General features: G+C 53.6%; 1 protein-coding gene and 1 pseudogene across 1 annotated transcript; one reads left to right on the top strand and one right to left on the bottom strand.

The window, feature by feature from the left end:
• Positions 1–5,836: 5,836 nt before the first annotated feature.
• On the bottom strand, positions 5,837–6,024 carry LOC109547585 (small ribosomal subunit protein uS14-like; annotated as a pseudogene).
• Positions 6,025–8,833: 2,809 nt separating this feature from the next.
• MAPK8IP2 (mitogen-activated protein kinase 8 interacting protein 2) lies at positions 8,834–19,072 on the top strand. Its single transcript, XM_033865715.2, has 12 exons — positions 8,834–9,040; positions 10,067–10,172; positions 11,562–11,834; positions 11,982–12,075; positions 12,169–13,365; positions 13,618–13,693; positions 13,823–13,995; positions 14,077–14,186; positions 14,816–14,920; positions 15,044–15,114; positions 17,770–17,868; positions 18,335–19,072. The coding sequence occupies exons 1-12, from the start codon at positions 8,976–8,978 to the stop codon at positions 18,405–18,407; spliced, it is 2,442 nt and encodes an 813-aa protein (XP_033721606.1). The 5' UTR covers positions 8,834–8,975; the 3' UTR covers positions 18,408–19,072.
• The last annotated feature ends 251 nt before the right edge of the window (positions 19,073–19,323 follow it).

Raw genomic sequence — 19,323 nt, 5'->3', positions numbered from 1 at the left:
GTGGGGCACAAAATCAACACACAGAAATCTGTTGCCTTTAGGGGATTCCCTGGAGGTCCAGTGGTTAGGACTCTGTGCTTTTACTGCCAAGGCCCAGGTTTGATCCCTGGTTGGGGAAGTAAGATCCCACAAGCCACACGGCACTACCAAGAAAAACAAAAACAAAACCTATTGCATTTCTATATGCTAACAATAAGCTAACAGAAAGAGAAATTAAGAAAACAATTCCATTTCACTTATTTCTGTTTTTTCCTTCTAATTCATTGGTTCTTCTCCTCCCTTCCAGGCTTTTCCATTTAGTTTTTTTTTTTTTTTAATATTTATTTATTTATGTGGCTGTGTCAGGTCTTAGTTGCGGCATGCTGTTCTCCATTGAGGCATATGGGATCTTTCATTGCAACATGCAGGCTTCTCTCTAGTTGTGACATGTGGGTTTTTCTCTCTCTAGTTGTGGTGCATGGGCTCCAGGGCACATGGGCTCTGTAGTTTGTGGCACGTGGGCTCTCTCACTGAGGTGCACAGGCTCAGTAGTTGCGGCGTGCAGGCTTAGTTGCCCCACAGCATGTGGGCTCTTAGTTCCCTGACCAGGGATCGAACCTGTGTCCCCTGCATTGGTAGGAGGATTCTTTACCACTGGACCACCAGGGAAGTCCCTAGTTTATTTTTGTTTTTATATTAAAATTCATCTCTTGAGACAGCCTGTAGTTGGGTCTCACTTTTTTATACAGTCTAACAATCTCTGCATTGTCATTTAAGTGTTTAGAAGATTTCCATTTAATGTAATTATTGACATTTTGGCTTTAAACCTACCATCTTGCTATTTGTCTTATATTTGTCCCATCTTACCTTTGTTTTATTTCTCTTCCTTTTTGCTTTCTTTTATATTAAACAAACATGTTTCAGAATTCCATTTTATCTCCACTCTTAGCTAACTAACTATATCTCTGTGATTTTTTTTTTTTTTTTTGGCCACGCCACGCAGCATGCGAGATCTTAGTTCCCCCACCAGGGCTTGAACCCATGCCCCCTGCATTGGAAGCATGGAGTCTTAACTACTGGACCTCCAGGGAAGTCCCTCTATGATTTTTAATGTGTATTCTCTTGAGTTTGTAGTATGCATTTTTAGATTATCATAGTTTACCCTCAAATAAAAATATAAGAACCTTACAACAGTGTATTTCCTATTCTCCCTCCCCCCACTTTGTGCTGTTGTTGTTGTATGTTTTACTTACACATGTGTTTTAAACTCTACAGTACATTGCTGATTTTAAAAATGTATACAGTCAATTATATTTTAAAGAAATTCAAGCATGAAAAAAATCTTTTAGGATTACCCTCAGTCCTCTTTATTCCTTTGTGTACACCCAAGTTCTCCTCAGATGTGTTTCATTCATTCTAAATAACTTATTTTAATATTCCTTGTATTGCAGATATGCTAGTGAAAAATTATCTCAGATTTTGTATGTCTGTTGTTGTCTTTATTTCACCTTCACTTTTTGGAGGATGTTTTCACTGCATGTAGAATACTAGGTTGAAAATGTTTTCCTTTTAGCAATTTAAGGATGTCCTTCCGTTTATTATGGTTTACATTGTTTCTGATGAGAAATCAGCAAAAATTCTTATCCTTGTTTCCTGATATGCACGTGTCTTTTTTTCTGGCTGTTTTTAATACTTTTTTTTGATCATAAATTTTCAGCAACTAGATTATTATATGTTTTGAAGTAGTTTATTTTGTGTTTTTCCTGCTTGGGATTTGTTGAGTATTTTGGACCTGTGGGTTTATAGTTTTCAAAACATTTGGAAAAATTTCAGCCATTATTTCTTTCAATGCTTTTGTGTGTGTGCTTACCCTTTGTGCGTGTCTCCAATTATATAGTTGTTAGACTGCTTGATATTTTCCCAGAGATCAATGAGGCTTGTTAATTTTTTTTCAATGTTTTTTTTCTCTCTGCTTCAATTTGGATAGTTTCTATTACTCTGTTTTCATGTTCACTTATCTTTTCTTCCTCAGTGTCTAACCCACTGTTAACCTCATCTAGTAAAATTTTCATTTCATATACTGAATTTTCATCTCTCAAAATTCCATTTGATTCTTTTTTATGTCTTCCATTTCTTTGCTCGTTGTGTTGATGTTTTCTATAAATCCATGAGTATATTTATAATAGTTGTTCTAAGTCCATGTCTATTAATTCTGTGATTTCTGTCCTTTCTGATTCTGTTTTGACTGATTTTTTCCTTCCAGATTTTTCCTGATTCACTGCAGGTCTGGGATTTTTTGTTGTTGTTGTTGTTGCAGGACATAAGTGCTTGGATTTCATTATCCTCCTCTAAAGAGTATTGAAGTTGGTTTTGGAAGTCAGTTAAGTTTCTTGTGGATCCTTGATTCTTTTCAGGTTCATTTTAAAACTTTGTAAGCATCAGTCTAAAGTGGTCTTTACTCTGGGGTTAGTCTAGCCCCACTGAATGTGACAGTGTTCAATATGTCTCACCACTTAGCTATTGGATCTTGACCTTCCCCCAGTCCTACATGAGCTCTGGGAATTTTATAGTTTACAGTTTCCCAATAGCTTTTCTTTACGCAGCCTTATGGAATTTTATTCTACGTAAGCACGACTGAGTATTTACTAAAACTTAGGGGGATCCTATTGTAGATTTCTGGAACTCTTTCCCTGAATTGATTCTTTTCCTCTAGTACTTTTATCTGAAAATTCCAAATACATCAGCCTCCTCAAACTCTGACATCTGTCTTCTAAACTCATCAAGACCGCCACACTCTAATTGGGCCCTCTTCCCTACACTGAAGTCTGGAAATGCCTCCACTTGGAGAACCAGGGAAAACCAGGGCAATCATAGGCTTTATGTAATTTGCTTCCTTTCTCTCAGGGATCACAGTCCTGTGCTGTCCTTTGTCCAATGTCTGAAAATAGTTGCTTCCAATATTTTGTTTACTTGTCTGGATTTTTCCCCCTTTGGCAGGTGGGCAAGTCCAATAGCTGTTATTCCATAATGGCTGGAAGCCATTTAAAAAATCATAATTAATTGTTGAATGTTATAAAATTCACATTGACTACTGAAACCCATGTGCCTAGAGCCCGTGCTCCACAACAAGAGAAGCCACCACAATGAGAAGCCCGCACACCACAACGAAGAGTAACCCTGACTCGCCGCAGCTAGAGGAAACGTGTGCGCAGCAACAAAGACCCAACACAGCCAAAAATAAAAGTAAATAAACAAATAAATTTATTTTTTAAAAAATCACATTGCATGAGATGATCATGCAATTTTTCTCTCTTTGTCCATGAATGTGTTGAATTACCATTGAAAATGAAAGTGGGATGTTGAGACATTCTTGGATTTCTCTGTTAAACCCATGTGATCAGGATGCATTTACAAAAATAAACTGTTGAATTTCATTAGCTAATATTTTGTTGGGACTTTTGCACATGCTCATAAGAGAAATAGACATATAATTTATTAATTTTCTTGAGCTATTCTTATCATGTTGTAGCTTCATAAAATGAATGGAGATGTAATATGGTGAACTACATTCCTAAATAGAATTTCCTGCTGAAAGTGGTTAAAAATCCAGGATAAACTATTTTCTAAAGAAGTGTTTTCTAAGATCATTGATGATCTAGTAAGAAAACAGGGACTAAATAAGACAGGAGCCCAGAGGGACAGGTGGAGCACTGCACATTGCTTTTGATCAGGGCATTTGGTGAACCAAGAAAACTTGGATTTGGGATTTTATAGCCTATGCCATGTTGACTAGTGCCCCACCACCACCAATTCATATCCACTCAGAACCTCAGCATGTGACTTTATTTTGACATAAGGTATTTGCAGATGTAATTAGTTAATATAAGGTCATACTGGATTAGGTTGGTGACACCAGTCACCTAATCCAATGACTGGTGTCCTTATAAGAAGAGGGAAATTTGGACACAGACAGAGAAACATAGGAGAGAAGGTCACGTGACAATGGAAGCAGAGATTAAAGTGATGCATCCGCAAGCCGAGGAAAGCCAGCAACCACCAGAAGCTAGGAAAAGGCAAGAAAGAGCCCTTCCCTAGTGTCTTTGGAGAGAGCATGGCCTGCTGACTGTGCAGAGAACAGTCTGCTTGATTTTGAGCTTCTAGACTCCAGAACTGTGAGAGAATAAAGTTCTGTTGTTTTGAGCCACCAAGTTAGCAGTATTTTTTATGGCAGCCCTAGGAAACTAATATGTAATCTTTGAGACGCAGAGAACAGATATAAAGCACAGAGCCCACCCAGGAGGAGAGCCCAATAAGAGACCAACCCTCTACAAAGCTTAGACAGTGAAAGGTTAAACCCCCCGTGTAGGGATGAAGTAGAGATACTCTCTGTCTTTTGAGGATTGTGAAGAAAATTGACAGCTTCGAATCTGGGGGCAAAGTGAAGTTGTGTGTGTGTGCGTGCGTGTGTGCGTGTGTGTGTGTGTGAGCGAGAGAGAGAGAGAGAGAGAGAGAGAGAGAGAGAGAGAGAGAGAGATGGAGACAGAGACAGAGAGACAGAGAGAGAGATACAGAGGCAGAGACACAGAGACAGAGATGAGAAAGAGATGCTGAAAACTTAGAACAAGAAGTTGGTCTTCACATGGGTTGCAGCTCAAATTCATACAGTTAGGGTGGTCCAAGAAACCTCAGTGGGCATTAAATATATAATGATCTCAGGTTTGTAATTCTGTAGGTGCCTGGTAGAAGCAAACGGAGATTCTCTCTGCAGGTACTCACTTTCTTCTTAGGCCTCAGAGTTTTCCATAAATACAATGCCAAGGCTAACAAGCACCTCTAAGTTAAAAAAGGTAATTAAACAGAAAGATAATGGGAAATCATGGCAGCAAGCCAGCAGTAACCACAGATAGCACGTTTCAAATAATGAAATTATCAAACAGATTATAACATGCCTATGTTCAATATAGTAATAAAAGGCAAGTTTGAAAATATGTGCAGAAACTAAAAAAACTATAATGAATAATCAAGCAGCTTGAGAAGAATTTCCAAATGGAAGTTCTAAAATAAAAGTTTTAATTTAGTAAAAATGCTAATTGAATTTTAATTTTAACTAAATTTAAAACTCAGTATACAGCTTTAAGAGCAGATTATAAACAGTTAAAGACAGAGTTAGTGAACTAAAAGATAAATGTGAATAAATTAACTGAATATTGCCTGGAAGGACATAGAGATGGAAAACATGAAAGAAAGGTTAGGAAATATGGAGGCTTGAATGAGAAGGTCCATCCAGCATGAGTCTGTTGGAGTCCCAGAAGGAGGAGAGATGGAACGGAGCAGAGGCAATATTTGAAGAGATAATGGCTGTGAAATTTCTAAACTGATGAAAGAGAAATCATATAGTGAAGAAGCTCTGTGAACCTCAGCCAGAAAAAATAAATACACCACACCTAGATACACCGCATCGAAACATCTGAACACCAAAGTCAGGGAGAGAAGTTCTAAATGCAGCTGGAGAGGAAATTACCTCAAGGAAGTGGCAGACAGAGAGGTGGCTTCTCATAGCAACAAGGGAATTCAGAGGAAGACACTGGGTGACGATGGAAATGAACTACCTGACCTAGAATTCTATATCCAGTGAAAACATCTTTCAGGAGATAGGGCAACATAAAGACATTTTTAGACAAACTGAGAGTTTACCTCCCAAAGCTTTCAATAAGGAAAATTCTGAAGAATGTACTTCAGGCAAAAGGAGTCTTTTAAGACATTTATTTATTATTTTGAGGGAAGTTTTAACATTTTCATTTTATATACAAAGAGCTTGCATTGTTTCTGCATAGGGTAGATGTCCCCGATGACACATTCAAGGAAGTTCACTTAGTCCAGCTTCATTTATGAAGCCGATATCCTTCGCATACTAGCAGAAACACTGGTGGCACATATCGAGGCCGTATTTCCAGATCAGACCAGGCCGGTTTGAGCAGACGTGGCAAAAGTGAGAGCCTTGCCGAATTTTCTCCGATGGCTCCGGTAGAGCTGCTGGTGACCCATCTTGCTTTCCTGGCTGCAACGAAGCAAAAAGCTAGACATTTAGATTTCAGAGATTGTTATTATTTCCTCGTAACAATCCCTTAAAAAAAAAGATTCAAGTCCGATTCATTGTCATGATAGTTTTCCTCATTGGTAGAAATCTGTTTTCCAAAAGGTATAACTATTTGTAAGCATTCTTTCTTAAACCAAAAGAAGGACATTTTAACTGTCCTTTCCTTTAAGGCATAACAGTACTGAAAACCCCATGGCTTTGGATCACTTATATGAACAGAGATGAGAATATACCATTTATTTTTAACACTAGATTATGCTTGTTTGCTGTTGGAAATGGTCCAGAAGAGAAGAACTTGATGATTCCAGAAAGGAGTTTAATTTGAAGCAAGGAACTTGAGTTGGCAATGAGAAAAGTGGGAGGATCGGGCTTCCCTGCTGGCGCAGTGGTTAAGAATCCGCCTGCCGACGCAGGGGACACGTGTTTGAGCCCTGGTCTGGGAAGATTCCATGAGCCGCGGAGCCACAACTACTGAGTCCACGCTCCTATAGCCCGTGCTCTGCAACAAGAGAAGCCACCACAATGAGAAGGCTGTGCACCGCAACTGAAGCGTAGCCTTCACTAGCCGCAACTAGAGAAAAGCCCGCACGCAGCAACGAAGACCAAATGCAGCCAAAAATAAATAAATAAAATAAACAAATTTATTTTTTTAAAAGTGAATGTTAAAAAAAGAAGTGGGAGGATCAATGGATTGGAGATCTGTGTTGCGTTTATAACATGGACCCCCAGTTCTTTGACACTCATCCCATTAAGAGGTGGGTCTATGACCGCTCTCTTGAATCTGGATGGGATCGTGACTGCTTTGACCAATAGGAAGCCATATGACTTCCAAGGCCAAATCAGAAAAGGCCATGCAGCTGACCCCTGGCCCTCCTAGTACAGTCACTCTGGGAGAAGCTAGCCATTACGTAAGAAGTCCAACTATCCTGAGACTTCCATGCTGGAGAGGTCAGGTGTAGGTGCTGGTTGACAGCCCCAGCTGAGCTCCCAGTCAACAGTACCAACTGTCAACTTTGCAAGTGAGCCATCTTCGACATCTAGCCCAGCTTACCTCCAGCTGTAACCCAAGTGCATGAGAAACCCCAGACAAGAGCTTCCCATTGGAGTCCTTCCCAAATGTATGACCCCCAAACTGTAAGCAGAGTAAAGTGGTTGTCTTCATTCTCTAAATTTGGTGGTAATTTGCTACACAGCAGTAGTATCTGGAATAAGTTTCTTTATTTTTTTCTCCCCTGGCCATGCTGTGCAGCTGGTGGGATCTTAGTTCCCCGATCAGGGATCGAACCTGGGCCCTTGACAGTGAGAGCACAGAGCCCTAACCACCGGACCGCCAGGGAATTCCCTGGAATAAGTTTCTTATGGAGTCAAAGAATTGTGAGTGTCACGGTAATACCATAAGAAAGCGAGAAAAACAGGAGGCAATCATCAGAGAACTGGAGGCTTAAAGTCAAGAATCAGGAGGTGGTGAAGTTACTGGTTTTGACAGTATTCCCAACAAGGTGTGGCTCTTAAGCTTTTCTTGCTTTTAAAAAATATTTATTTATTTTGGCTGCGCCTGGCCTTAGCTGCAGCATGCAGGATCTTCATTGCAGCATGTGAACTCTTTAGTTATGGCATGAGGGATCTAGTTCCCTGACCAGGGATCGAACCCCAGCCCCCTGCACTGGGTGCACAGAGTCTTACCCACTGGACCACCAGGGGAGTCCCTCTTAAGCTTTTCATTTTTCAGTTTTAGCTATTGGCATTTTTATTTTGTTTGTGATTTCGGTGCTATGTGAGTAGAGTAAAAGATAGAAGGTTTGCATTTATTTGTTTTCTAATCTATGAGAAAATTGTCAGAAAGTATCCTCTGACATTTTAGGATTCATCTGTCACGAGGATTGCTGAGAGTGTGTTGCTATTTCAGTTTTCCCACGTAAGTCCATTCGACTTTGTGTTTTGTACTAGGTGTACCATTAGTGGATCATAGACCATCAGACCTGATCAGGAGTCAAGGGTGTTGGATGGGTCACTTATGTGGATGTCCAAGTTAATCGGTTTGATGACAAGACTCGGGATAGAAAGGAAATCTGGGAAGTTTGGGTCACAACGCTTTGTGAGTCCAGCCCGGATCGGCACTCCTTGGGCAGCTGCCTCTGCCCAGCACTGATCAGCACCCGTCGGGGAAACAGCTCCTCCAGTCCCAGTCAGCACGTTTTAGGGAGAATTCTCCGTGGGCCCAATCAGCACCCTTTGTGGGACAGCTCCGACCAGCCCTGGTCAGCACCCAGACGTGGACAGCTCCTCCAGCTGCCCAGTCTCAGTCTGACTCACTCAGAGCCAGGCTTGGGACCCCAGCTCTTCTGATTCCTTGGGACGCCAGCACAGCTCCTGGGGCTGCACCCACCACTCCACCAGGCCCCGTCCCATCCACCCCACACCCCAAAGTCAGTTAACCAGAGGTGTGCGGACCGACTTCCCCACAGCAAGTTCCTCATTTAAACTCTCACCATACGAACTGATCCCCCATCCCCACTAATCCGCTTCTCACCTGCCCCCACCCCGAAAAAACCAAACCGCAACCCGATTCTCCCCCAACCCGAGCCTCTTAGTCAAACCATCTTGTCTCCTCCAACCAGCTTCCCCGCAGTCCCCTTCGCCCTCCTCCCGGGTCCGCCCTCCTCCCCTCCCCCCCGGATCCTCCCTCCTCCCAGGTCCTCCCCTCCTCCCCTCCCCCCCGGCTCGCGCTGCCGCGGTGTCCTGGCGTCGAGGTGTGCTGGCGGCGGGGTGTCGCAGGGCGTGTCACGAGGTGACTTGGGGCGGGCTGAGGGCGGGCGGGAGGGAGCGACGAAGGGCGTGCGGGGCTGTCGCTCCGGGCACCCCTCCCCCGCCGCAGTCGGCGGACCTTTCCCCGGAGAAGATGGCGGATCGGGCGGAGATGTTTTCTCTTTCCACCTTTCACTCGCTGTCGCCGCCAGGCTGCAGGTACGCACTTGGGCGCCCCGGGCCTCGGCAGGCCCTTCCCTTCGTACAGCACCCCCTCTGACCCAGTCCCCAGACTTCTCCGACCCGACCCTACCAACCCCCCCTCGTCGCTTTTGGGGGCCCAAGCCCCAGACCCCCCCTCTGGTCCTGAGGCCCGTGGTTCCGGCTCCTCGCCCCCCGCCCCTCGGTTCCGGGTCTCTCCATTTTTGTCCTCCCCTGATGCCCGTCCTCCAGCCCCAGTGACCGCCCCCAACCCCAAAGTCCTGCTGGGATCCAGGGCTGCACCCAGCCTGAACAGCCGCCCCCCTCTAAGGTGGAGGTCCTCCAAGGTGGAGGTCCTCAGGGGTCGTGGGCGGAGCCTCTGAGGGGTGGGCTGCCTGCCTGCGCAGGATGCTGAGTACACACTCTGGGCTTGGCAGTGTCCTTTTGGCCTTGTTGGGCCTCTGGTGGAAGCCCGGCCTGGTCTGTAGGGCTCTGGGAGGGAGAGAGCTGAAATCAAGCCTGGGGCCTGGGGGAAGGGACTAGGGAGGGGAGAGGGCTGGACCTCTGGGTGTAGGCCTGCCTTCCGCAGGAGTAGGGGACAAACTGGCCAGATTCTGCTCCCGGAACAGCCTTCACCCCTCCCCCTCCTCCTGCTGCTGCAGCTTCAGCTCCCCCTCCCCCTTCTCCGCTCAGCCTGACTCCCCTGAGGCTGAGCCTGTGACCCAGGGGCCTGGAGCTGAGGGTAGAGGGGGGAGAGGCTGCTGGCTGTTTGCGGAAGGAGGGCCGGGAGGAGGGTTTGGGGGACAGGTGCCTCTTCTGAGCTGGTCGTGGCTCAAATTGAGGGGGAAATCCGCTGGAGAGCAGAGTTTGAGATCCAAGATAATGGCAGGATGCAGGTCTGGGAGTTGGGGGCTCTGGAGATCACGGGGCCTAGAAGCTGGGGCGGGGGGGGTCTCCCTTGGCCCCTCCTTAGGACCAGTTCCTGGCCAGGGAGTCCAGGGTTGGTGGCTCTCTCAGGAGCCCTGTCCTTGCTCTCCTCTCCAGGCCTCCACAGGACATAAGTCTGGAAGAATTTGATGATGAAGATCTGTCTGAGATCACCGATGACTGTGGTCTGGGCCTCAGCTACGACTCGGACCACTGCGAGAAGGTGGGGAAGGGGCTGGGGGCAGAGAACTCTCTCAAGGGAGAGTCTCGCTTAGGTTATGCTTAGCAGTCTCGTGGGGTTTTAGGGTGGGTCTAAGCTCAGCCTTGAAATGAGAAATCCTCTGATTGCCCCTTCTCCCTTGGCCTCTCGACCCGGGGTTTTCCTCGATATATCAGACCTTTCTTTTTCTGACAGAGGTCCACTGAGGACCTTCCCCATCAGTCCTCGCTTGACCCCCACCAGCGGGCTAGCTTGGGGGAGGGGAGATGTGTCTATGCTTTGGTGCCTCTGTGCTCAGCTCACTTCCCAGAAAGATCTAACCCCTTCCAGCTGCCATCTCACCTCATCTCCTCCTTTGCCCTTTCCCCACCTCTCAGGCCTCCAACTGTCTGCCTCATGTCTCCAGCCCTGAAGTCTCCCCTGCCCATCTGCTCCTCCCCATTTCTTTACGTTTTTGTTTTCATTCAAGAACATTTCTGAGCAACTCCCATGTGGCAAGTGCTGGGGGCTTCCAGGTGCCTGGGAAGAGAGCAGGACAGGTGTGGCTCTTGCCCTCAGGAGCTTATAACCTAGTAGGGGAGAAAGACATGAGAGAGGCAGTGGCTGCCTGAGTGTCAACGGCTGGATTCCAGTGAGGGGACAGAAGGTGCAACGATGGGAACCCACCCAAGACTGAGGCCATCAGGGAGATTTTCCAGTGGAAGTGGCACACAACCGTGCCCTTAGGGAGGACTAGAAGGAACTGGCAGATGAGGGGGGTTGGCGGGAATGGAGGGGAGGCATTGCTGGTAAGGGATTGGTGGGTCAGAGGCCCTGAGGTTGGTGAAGCCTGGTGCTGGCTGTCTTTGCTTCATGCATTCATTTGCTATTTACTGCACTCTTACTGCGGGCCGGTCCTGTTCTCAGTGGGGGGTGGGCTGCACCAGTGTCCAGTACAGACACGGTCCTGTTCTCGGTTGGGGGTGGGCTGCACCAGTGTCCAGTATGGACACGGTCCTGTCCTGGTAGGGCTTGCAGCTTGGTGGGGGAGACAGACCCAAAACTCTACAGTAACTATGCGTTGTGTTAAAATGCTATGAAGGAAAAGTGCTGGTGTCAAATGTGACGGGGTTTGAGGCTGAGATGAGGCTGGCAGGTGGGTTGGGGCCACTTTGAGTATCTCTGTCACCCAGACTTAGGAGTTTGGGCTCTTACTTACCAAGAACTGTAGCGATCCTTATGTATCTTAAGCAGATTTTTTAAAAAGCTGCTCTGTTGGTGGAGAGCAGAGAGAACTGGAGGGAGGCGTCTGTCCCTTGACTTATAGCTTCCTGCTTTCCCCTTTCCTGGCGCCTGGGACCCAAGTCACCATCCCACACTGGCCCAGCTCTGCCCTGGCCTTCTTCCCTGCAGGACAGCCTTTCCCTGGGGCGTTCGGAGCAGCCGCACCCCATCTGCTCCTTCCAGGATGACTTCCAGGAGTTTGAGATGATCGATGACAATGAAGAGGAGGAGGACGACGAGGAGGAAGAGGAAGAGGAAGAGGAGGAAGCAGAGGGGGAGGTTGAGGGGGGAGGCCCTGGCTCAGCAGCCCGCGCCCGGCAGCCCCTGATCCCCTCGCCCTCCCTGGAGGAGCCCCACAAGCACCGGCCCACCACGCTCCACCTGACGACGCTGGGAGCCCAGGTGAGCCGACACCCAGACCCGCAGCTATCCGTGGTTCCCAGCATCCGGGACTGGTCCCCGCGGCAGCCTGTCCCCCCACCTACCCCTGAGAGCTGGGGCCCCTCCTCAGCGCTGCTCTCCTCCCCCCGCCCCTCCCCTCCTCCCCAGGACTCCCTGAACAACAATGGAGGGTTTGCTCCAGGGCCTCCAGCCTCCAGGCAGGAAACAGTGCTGTGCCCACCCGCCCAGGAGCCCCTCCGAGGTGAGCTGGGCGGTGGTGGGCGGGGTTACGCCGGAGGCGAGGGAGGGAGGGGTGGGGGAGGTGGGCTGGCTGACCCAACCCCGTGCTCCGCAGAGCCGCCCGCCCCCCTCCCGCCCACGGACAGAAGCCCCTGCGGGGCGCAGTCACCTGTGCATCCGGGTTGCGACTCCGAAGGCAACCAGCCCGCAAGGCCCCTGGCGCCAGGTGGGGCCTCGCCCTCCTCGGATCCGGGCATCGAGGCCGACCTGGGGAGCGGCTCCAGCGGAGGCCGCGGGGGTCGGCGCAGCAGCCAGGAGCTGTCGTCGCCGGGCTCCGACTCTGAGGACGCGGGCGGCGCGCGCCTGGGGCGCATGATTTCCTCCATCTCAGAGACAGAGCTGGAGCGGAGCAGCGACGACGGCGGCAGCAGCAGCGGCCGCTCCTCGCACCTCACCAACTCCATCGAGGAGGCCTCGTCGCCGGCCTCGGAGCCCGAGCCCGAGCCGCCGTGCGAGCCCCCGCGCCGCCCCGCCTTCCTGCCCGTGGGCCCCGACGACACCAACAGCGAGTACGAGTCAGGGTCCGAGTCTGAGCCGGACCTCAGCGAGGACGCCGACTCGCCCTGGCTGCTCAGCAACCTCGTGAGCCGCATGATCTCCGAGGGCTCCTCGCCCATCCGCTGCCCTGGCCAGTGCCTGTCTCCTGCGCCGCGTCCTGCCGGGGAGTGTGCGTCGCCCGTCGGCGAGGCCCCCGAGGCGGCGGCGGGGCCGGGCGTGGAGCTGGTGGACATGGAGACGCTGTGTGGGCCGCCGCCCCCCGAGCCCTCCGCCCCTCGGCCCGGCCCCGCGCAGCCCGGGCCCTGCCTCTTCCTCAGCAACCCCACGCGCGACACCATCACGCCCCTGTGGGCCGCTCCGGGTCGCCCTGCCCGCCCGGGCCGCGCCTGCTCTGCCGCCTGCTCGGAGGAGGACGACGAGGATGAAGAGGAGGAGGACGAAGCCGAGCCCGAGGCAGCGCCCCTCGGGGGCCGGGGCACGGGCGCCGCGCCGGACGCCTCGCTGGTGTACGATGCGGTCAAGTACACGCTGGTGGTGGACGAGCACACGCAGCTGGAGCTGGTGAGCCTGCGGCGCTGCGCGCGCCTGGGCGAGGACAGCGGGGACAGCGGTGGCGAGGCCAGCGAGGAAGAGGCGGGAGCCGCACCGCTGGGCCTTGATCGGGGCCCCGGGGCTGCCTCCCCGGACAGCCCTGACCTCACCTTCTCTAAGAAGTTCCTCAATGTCTTTGTCAACAGCACCTCCCGATCTTCCAGTGAGTGGGAGGTGGGGAAAGGGGGCGGTCCCGGGGGAGCAGGCTGGCTCCTTGGCCCCAGGGCTTCCCCCAGGCCCCCGTAGGGTAGGGTGGGGAGTTGCCTGGGGAAGGCTGCTCTGTCTCCAGCCCCCGGTGAGCTACTTCTCCCTCCCTCGGTGACTGAGGACAACCCACACCAGACTGTTGAGGGGAGGGGAGCTCGGCTTCCTGCCCCTCCCCTGAGCCTTTGTCTCTTTTGTTTCTGTCTCTCAGGCACCGAGTCTTTCGGCCTTTTTTCCTGCCTGGTCAATGGCGAGGAGAGAGAGCAAACCCATCGGGCTGTCTTCAGGTACAGCTTCTCCCCCTCGCTGCTAGCGACGCTCCACCTGAGCCTACAGACACTATGGGACACTGGTGGACACAACCCAACCGTTCCTGCCCCTGCCCCAGTGACCTCCTACCTCTGACCTGACCTCAGGTTCATTCCCCGCCATCCCGACGAGCTTGAGCTGGATGTGGACGACCCGGTCCTGGTGGAGGCCGAGGAGGACGACTTCTGGTTCCGTGGCTTCAACATGCGCACGGGGGAGCGTGGCGTCTTCCCCGCCTTCTATGCCCACGCGGTGCCCGGCCCGGCCAAGGACCTGCTGGGTGAGGCCCCTTCCCCAAGGGGCGTCTTGTCATCCCAGGCCCTCTCTTGCTCACCTGACCTAGGCCCCTGTGATCTCCCAGGGAGCAAGCGGGGTCCCTGCTGGGTGGAGCGCTTTGACGTGCAGTTCCTGGGCTCCGTGGAGGTGCCCTGTCACCAGGGCAATGGCATCCTGTGTGCAGCCATGCAGAAGGTCAGTCTGGAGGTGGGGGCCCCTGAGCCCTGCAGGCTGGCACAGCCCTTGGAGGCCCCAGGCCTCCGCCCTCTTCCACGGAGGGTTCCAGGATGCTTGGGGGCCTCGGGGCCCGGGCCCCCCCAGCCCCGATTCAGAGGCCTGGCAGACAGGCCTCGGGCAGCGCTCAGCAGCTGTTCCCCGTCACCTTCCCGCCGGCCCCTCCCCCTCCTTCAGCCCATCCTATTCGTGTCTGAAAAGCAAGACCAGCTCTCACAGACCCTTCCCTGGAAGTTATTTGCACACTCGTTATTCACTCAGTGGACACTCGGTGAGGGCCGGCCCGTCTGCTGGGCCTGCGGGCGAGCGGGGGGGCAGCAGGGCAGCAGCACGGCTCTGCGCCTGAGAGCCCGCGTCCAGCGCACGAGACGGGCAGTGAGCAGGCCGGGGTTGCTGGGGCCGCAGTCCTGGGGAGGGGCGGAAGGCAGACGAGGCAGGCCGTCCTGAGGCTGAGGAGAGGCCAAGGCCACGCTCACATCTTCCCGAATCGCTGCCAGCAGTCTTCAAACCTAATCGACAGCGTCCCGCCAGGAGGGAGAGATACCCTCGTAGGCCCTGGAGACCCTTTTCTCCCCTCACTTCTTCTGCAGATCGCCACTGCCCGGAAACTGACCGTCCACCTGCGTCCTCCTGCCTCCTGTGACCTTGAGATTTCTCTTCGGGGGGTCAAGCTGAGTCTAAGTGGAGGACCTGAGGTGGGGTGTGGGGGCCTGAGGCACAGGGGACGGCGGGAGGAGTGAGGCGCGTCCAGCAGGGGTGGCCGGGGTGGCCCTGGGCTGCTCTGTCTAGCGTGGCCTCTCCTGCCACCTCTGCTCTAGTTCCAGCACTGCAGCCATTTCTTCCAGATGAAGAACATCTCGTTCTGCGGCTGCCACCCCCGCAACAGCTGGTACGAGACTCCCCCATCCCCTGGTCCCCTCAAACCCTGAGGGCTGCGCACTCACCATCCCACCCTCTCACCCGCACCCACTTGGCTCCAGGAGTTGAGTCCCCACGTGGCGCCCACTCTGTTCTGGGCCCAGGACACCTGGATCAGACAGGCTCCCATCTGGTCTGGGTGGGGAGACAGACACACAGACAAGCGAGTGCTCGAAGCACTCGTGGGACTCTGGTGGACGTGTGCATGGGGCTGCAGTGAGCAGACCTGCAGGGAGGCGGGTGAATTCTCCTGGGACTTAGCGGGGTGGCTGAAGACCACTCTACGAACCTTGAAAGGCAAGTGGGTGACAGGGTGGATCTTCTTGGCAGGGAGCCAGCTGAGCCAGGGCTGTGGGCGAGGGGCACTAGGGGCTCTTTGGGGGCAGTTGGGTAAGGCTGGAGGGACACTAAGAGCACCTGTGTCCTTTTGACTATGCCAAGGAGCTTATACTTAATCCCATTGGCGATGGGGTCGTGGGGTGACACAGTCAGGTTGACAGGCTGCTGTGCAGGGTGGAAGGACCCAAGTGCTGCTGGCAGGAGACCAGGTGGCTGCCGAGGTTATCCAGGTGCTGTGACCTAGTGGCATTTAGGAGGTGGGCAGGCAGGACCTGAGTTGATTGGATGTAGAGGCTGACCTGGAGAGAGAATCAAGGGTGACCTGGGTGTTGAGCAGTTAGTGACCCACGCGCCAGGAGAAGAGGCCTGGAGTGAGTGGGCCTCACAGGCTGGCGATGCAGGGTTCAATCCAGAGGCAGTGAGGGTGAAGCGGCCGTTGCTACGTGGTCTGGAGTGTGGAAGGGAGACCTGGGGGGAGGTACTTTCGGAGCCGGTAGGTAACTTCGGCCATGGGGCAGACAGGATAGCCAGGCAGAGAGAGAAGAGACGGGAGTGAAAGGGAAGCGTAACCAGCGGATGGAGGGCTACAGCCTTCCTGCCCAGCCGGCCTCCTGCGCACAGGATGCCAGTGCCCTAGATGAAGCGACAGGAGGAGCTAACCTGCGACGCAGACAGGGCCAAGCAGAGGCTCCGAAGGGCCCAGTGGTATTTGAGGAAGCAGGTCCTCAGGGGAGGCAGGATGTGGGGAGGACACACTGCTGCTGGGGCTGAGGCTGTGACAGATACTGAGGCCGGCATGTGTGTCTCCTGGACACTTGTGGTAAGAGTGAGGGGCGCTCTGTCTGCTGGCTGGGCGATGGTGTCCACCCTCAGCCGGGTCAGAGCCCAGTTTGGTTTCTCCCTTGAGAGGGAGGTGGTTTGATGGGATCACAGTTTAGATGCTGCTCTGAGGGGTGGAGGGCCAGGGCTCAGAACAGGCGGCGGGGCGGACCTGGCACCATGAGGACCAGTGTGCACGGTGGCCCACACGGACACTGGGCTGAGGGTGGCACACCCGAGAGAGGAAGGACAGCAGAGGGAAACTGGGTGCCACAGGCTCAGGCGTCCAGGCCAGACGCTGACCCAGATGCAGTTCCATGGCCAGGAGGAGACCAAGGCGGTTCTGTCCTGGCCCAGACTTTCCTGGTACATGTTACTGCAGAACTCAGCCCAGTCCGCACAGTGAGGGGCCACAAGGAGCCAATGTCAGGCATCTCGCTGTGAAGCGGGCTGGATTAGGCACGTGCTGGGCACACTGTGTCCGGATAAGGTGGGAGCGTGTGGCGTGTGAGATCACAGGTGGCTGAGAGCACCCCCAGGGCGCCACAGACCGGCTGCGTTTCCGACGCCCTCATCTAGAGGCCCAGCGCGCAGGGCCGTTGTGAGGTTTATGGGAGCTAATGACATAAAGAGCTTTGCTGAGGACGGTGCCTGGCACTCCCCGTGAATGGGATCATCTGAGCGTGGCATTCAAGACAAGGCTGTGACGTGTTCGTGGCCAACGTGAGCACGTTGTCCCAGCGATGATGCTGCCGTGTGGATTCCCATCTGGTGGAACCGCAAAACCCTAATCCCACCTGACGTGGGCTGCGTTAGCCACAGTGGGGGGGTGGGTCTCAGCCCTCCTGCTGCAGGATTCTGGCAGTGCCTCCCTCTGGACAACAATTTTTATTAATGTCTTGATGAGAAGAAGGGCAAATTCAGGAAAGGCATACGTGGAACAGAGCTGGGGCGACAGAGCCAGGGTACAAGCTTCTTCAGAAAGACTGTTTCACATGTCAGGGCCCAAGCCCCACATCAGAGCCCGGAAAACAGCTGTGGGTTTGCAGGACCAGAGGTGGGACTGGGCAGGCTCAGGGTGTCAGGTGACATGACAAGGAAGAGTCAGCTGAGATGTGGTGCCCAGAAGACGGGGAGGCCTTGCTCTGTGGTCCAGGGGCAGGCTTTGGGTGGGGGGGGGGCGGGTGGCGCACAGAGGCAGCTGGCACTGTCTTGGGAGAAGGAAGATGCAGTGGGACACCCTTGTGGACAGATGAGCATAGATCGCTAACTCCTCACACATGCCCAGCGCTGTGCTTTGACGAGGACCCAGAAAGGGGCCTCGAATCTTGAAATCGCGTGACCCGCACATTCCCCAGCCCCACACGCCCTCCCTGAGCCCTCTGTCCCTGGCTCTTCTCCTCGATGCCTGGGGGCTGAGGGGTGGACCTGGGGGCGTCCCGTGTGCTCACCGCCGCTCTCCCCACAGCTATTTTGGCTTCATCACCAAACACCCGCTGCTGAGCCGTTTTGCCTGCCACGTTTTCGTCTCCCAGGAGTCGATGAGGCCCGTGGCCCAGAGTGTGGGGTGAGTGAGTCCGGAGGGTGGGTTGCAGGATTAGGGCTGGGCCAGCGTGGAGTGACGGCTGGGACTGGAGTGGGGATGCAGAACCGGTGCAGCGGTTCCCCGGGGCGGGGGGTGGTGGTGAGCAGGCTGGGAGGAGGGATGGAGATGAAGTTTGGGGAGACAGGGGAGGGGAAGGGAGGGAAGGCCAGATGACAGTGGTGGTGGTGGAGGGTTGGGAAGGTGGTGGGCAGAACGCTTGGGGCAGGAGCGTGGAAGGGAGTCCTGGGCGTGGGAACAGCACGGGCACACTGACCACGGGGCTGGGGGTGGGAAGGCAGCATTGAGGTTAGACCGTAAGGAAAAGGGGCCGGGCCAGGAGGGCTGAGGGACGAAGCTGGGCGGGGGTGGGGGTGGGGTGGGGGGGGCATGGGCAGGCCCAGGCGGGCGGGCCTGGGGAGCCTGGGGCTGAGGCCGCTCTCTCCCCCAGCCGCGCCTTCCTGGAGTACTACCAGCGGCACCTGGAGTACGCCTGCCCCACAGAGGACATCTACCTGGAGTAGCCACCCGCTGCTCTCCCGCTCCGGGAGCGCCTGGGGCTGGGGGCATCTCATGCGGCCACCTCGGCTTTGGCAAGGACTGGACTGGGGGCACATGGGACCTGGCATCTGGCGAGTCTCCGGGCTGTGCTGGGAACTCTCCTCCTTGCTCCCCAGGGGCTGCTGAAGCGTGGAGCCTGCGCCTTCGCTACCCCTGATCTTTTCTCTCTGTGTTGCCCTGGTCTGCCCTTGCCCTCCCTCTTCTCTCCTCCTGTCTGTCTCTGCTCCTCTGTGCCTGCAAACTCTTGCCCTCTGCTCTTTACTTTGGGGTCAGAATTGGGAGGGGCGTGTGGAGGGAGCTCCCAGGTGATCCCCTCTTGCTTTTCCCGTGTGATTTATAAAGGAATTTTAATTTTTATAGTGAATATCAAGGGGTCATATCCCATCCTCACCATAGGGACAAAGAGAGGGACCCCCCCCATAGTGCCCCACGAGGAGCTCAGGGGTAAGCAGGGAGGGGTTCCCCAGTAGGGCCCTGCGGGAGACTAGGAGTCGTGGTCACCCCAAGCCCCAGACGCTGCTTAGGAGGAGGGTGCCCCGGCCCAGGCCCCGGCCACACCAGCATCTGCTATGCCGCTGCAAACACTCCCCGCAGTCCAGCACCTCAATAAACTCTCTGCTTGGTGTGACCTTGGCTATTTCTGGGGGGGGGGGCGCAGATAAGGGGCCAGGGGCCCAGGCACTGTCCATGGCAGTGGGGACCAAGACCCCAGGGTGATGGAATCAGGAGACCCCTTCACTGCTCTCTGAAATCACGCTGGTGTCCCTGTGCGGTGCGCGGTGGGTGCTCTCCAAATACACTTGCTTGGCCAGCGAGGAAGCTGAGGCCAGAGAGAAAGGTCACGCAGCGTGTGTCCTTTCCACCTGCACTGGAGTGCCA

Source organism: Tursiops truncatus, chromosome 11 (genome assembly GCF_011762595.2).
Source record: "Tursiops truncatus isolate mTurTru1 chromosome 11, mTurTru1.mat.Y, whole genome shotgun sequence".
NCBI lineage: Eukaryota > Metazoa > Chordata > Mammalia > Artiodactyla > Delphinidae > Tursiops > Tursiops truncatus.
This window is presented reverse-complemented; position numbering and strand designations above follow the sequence as displayed.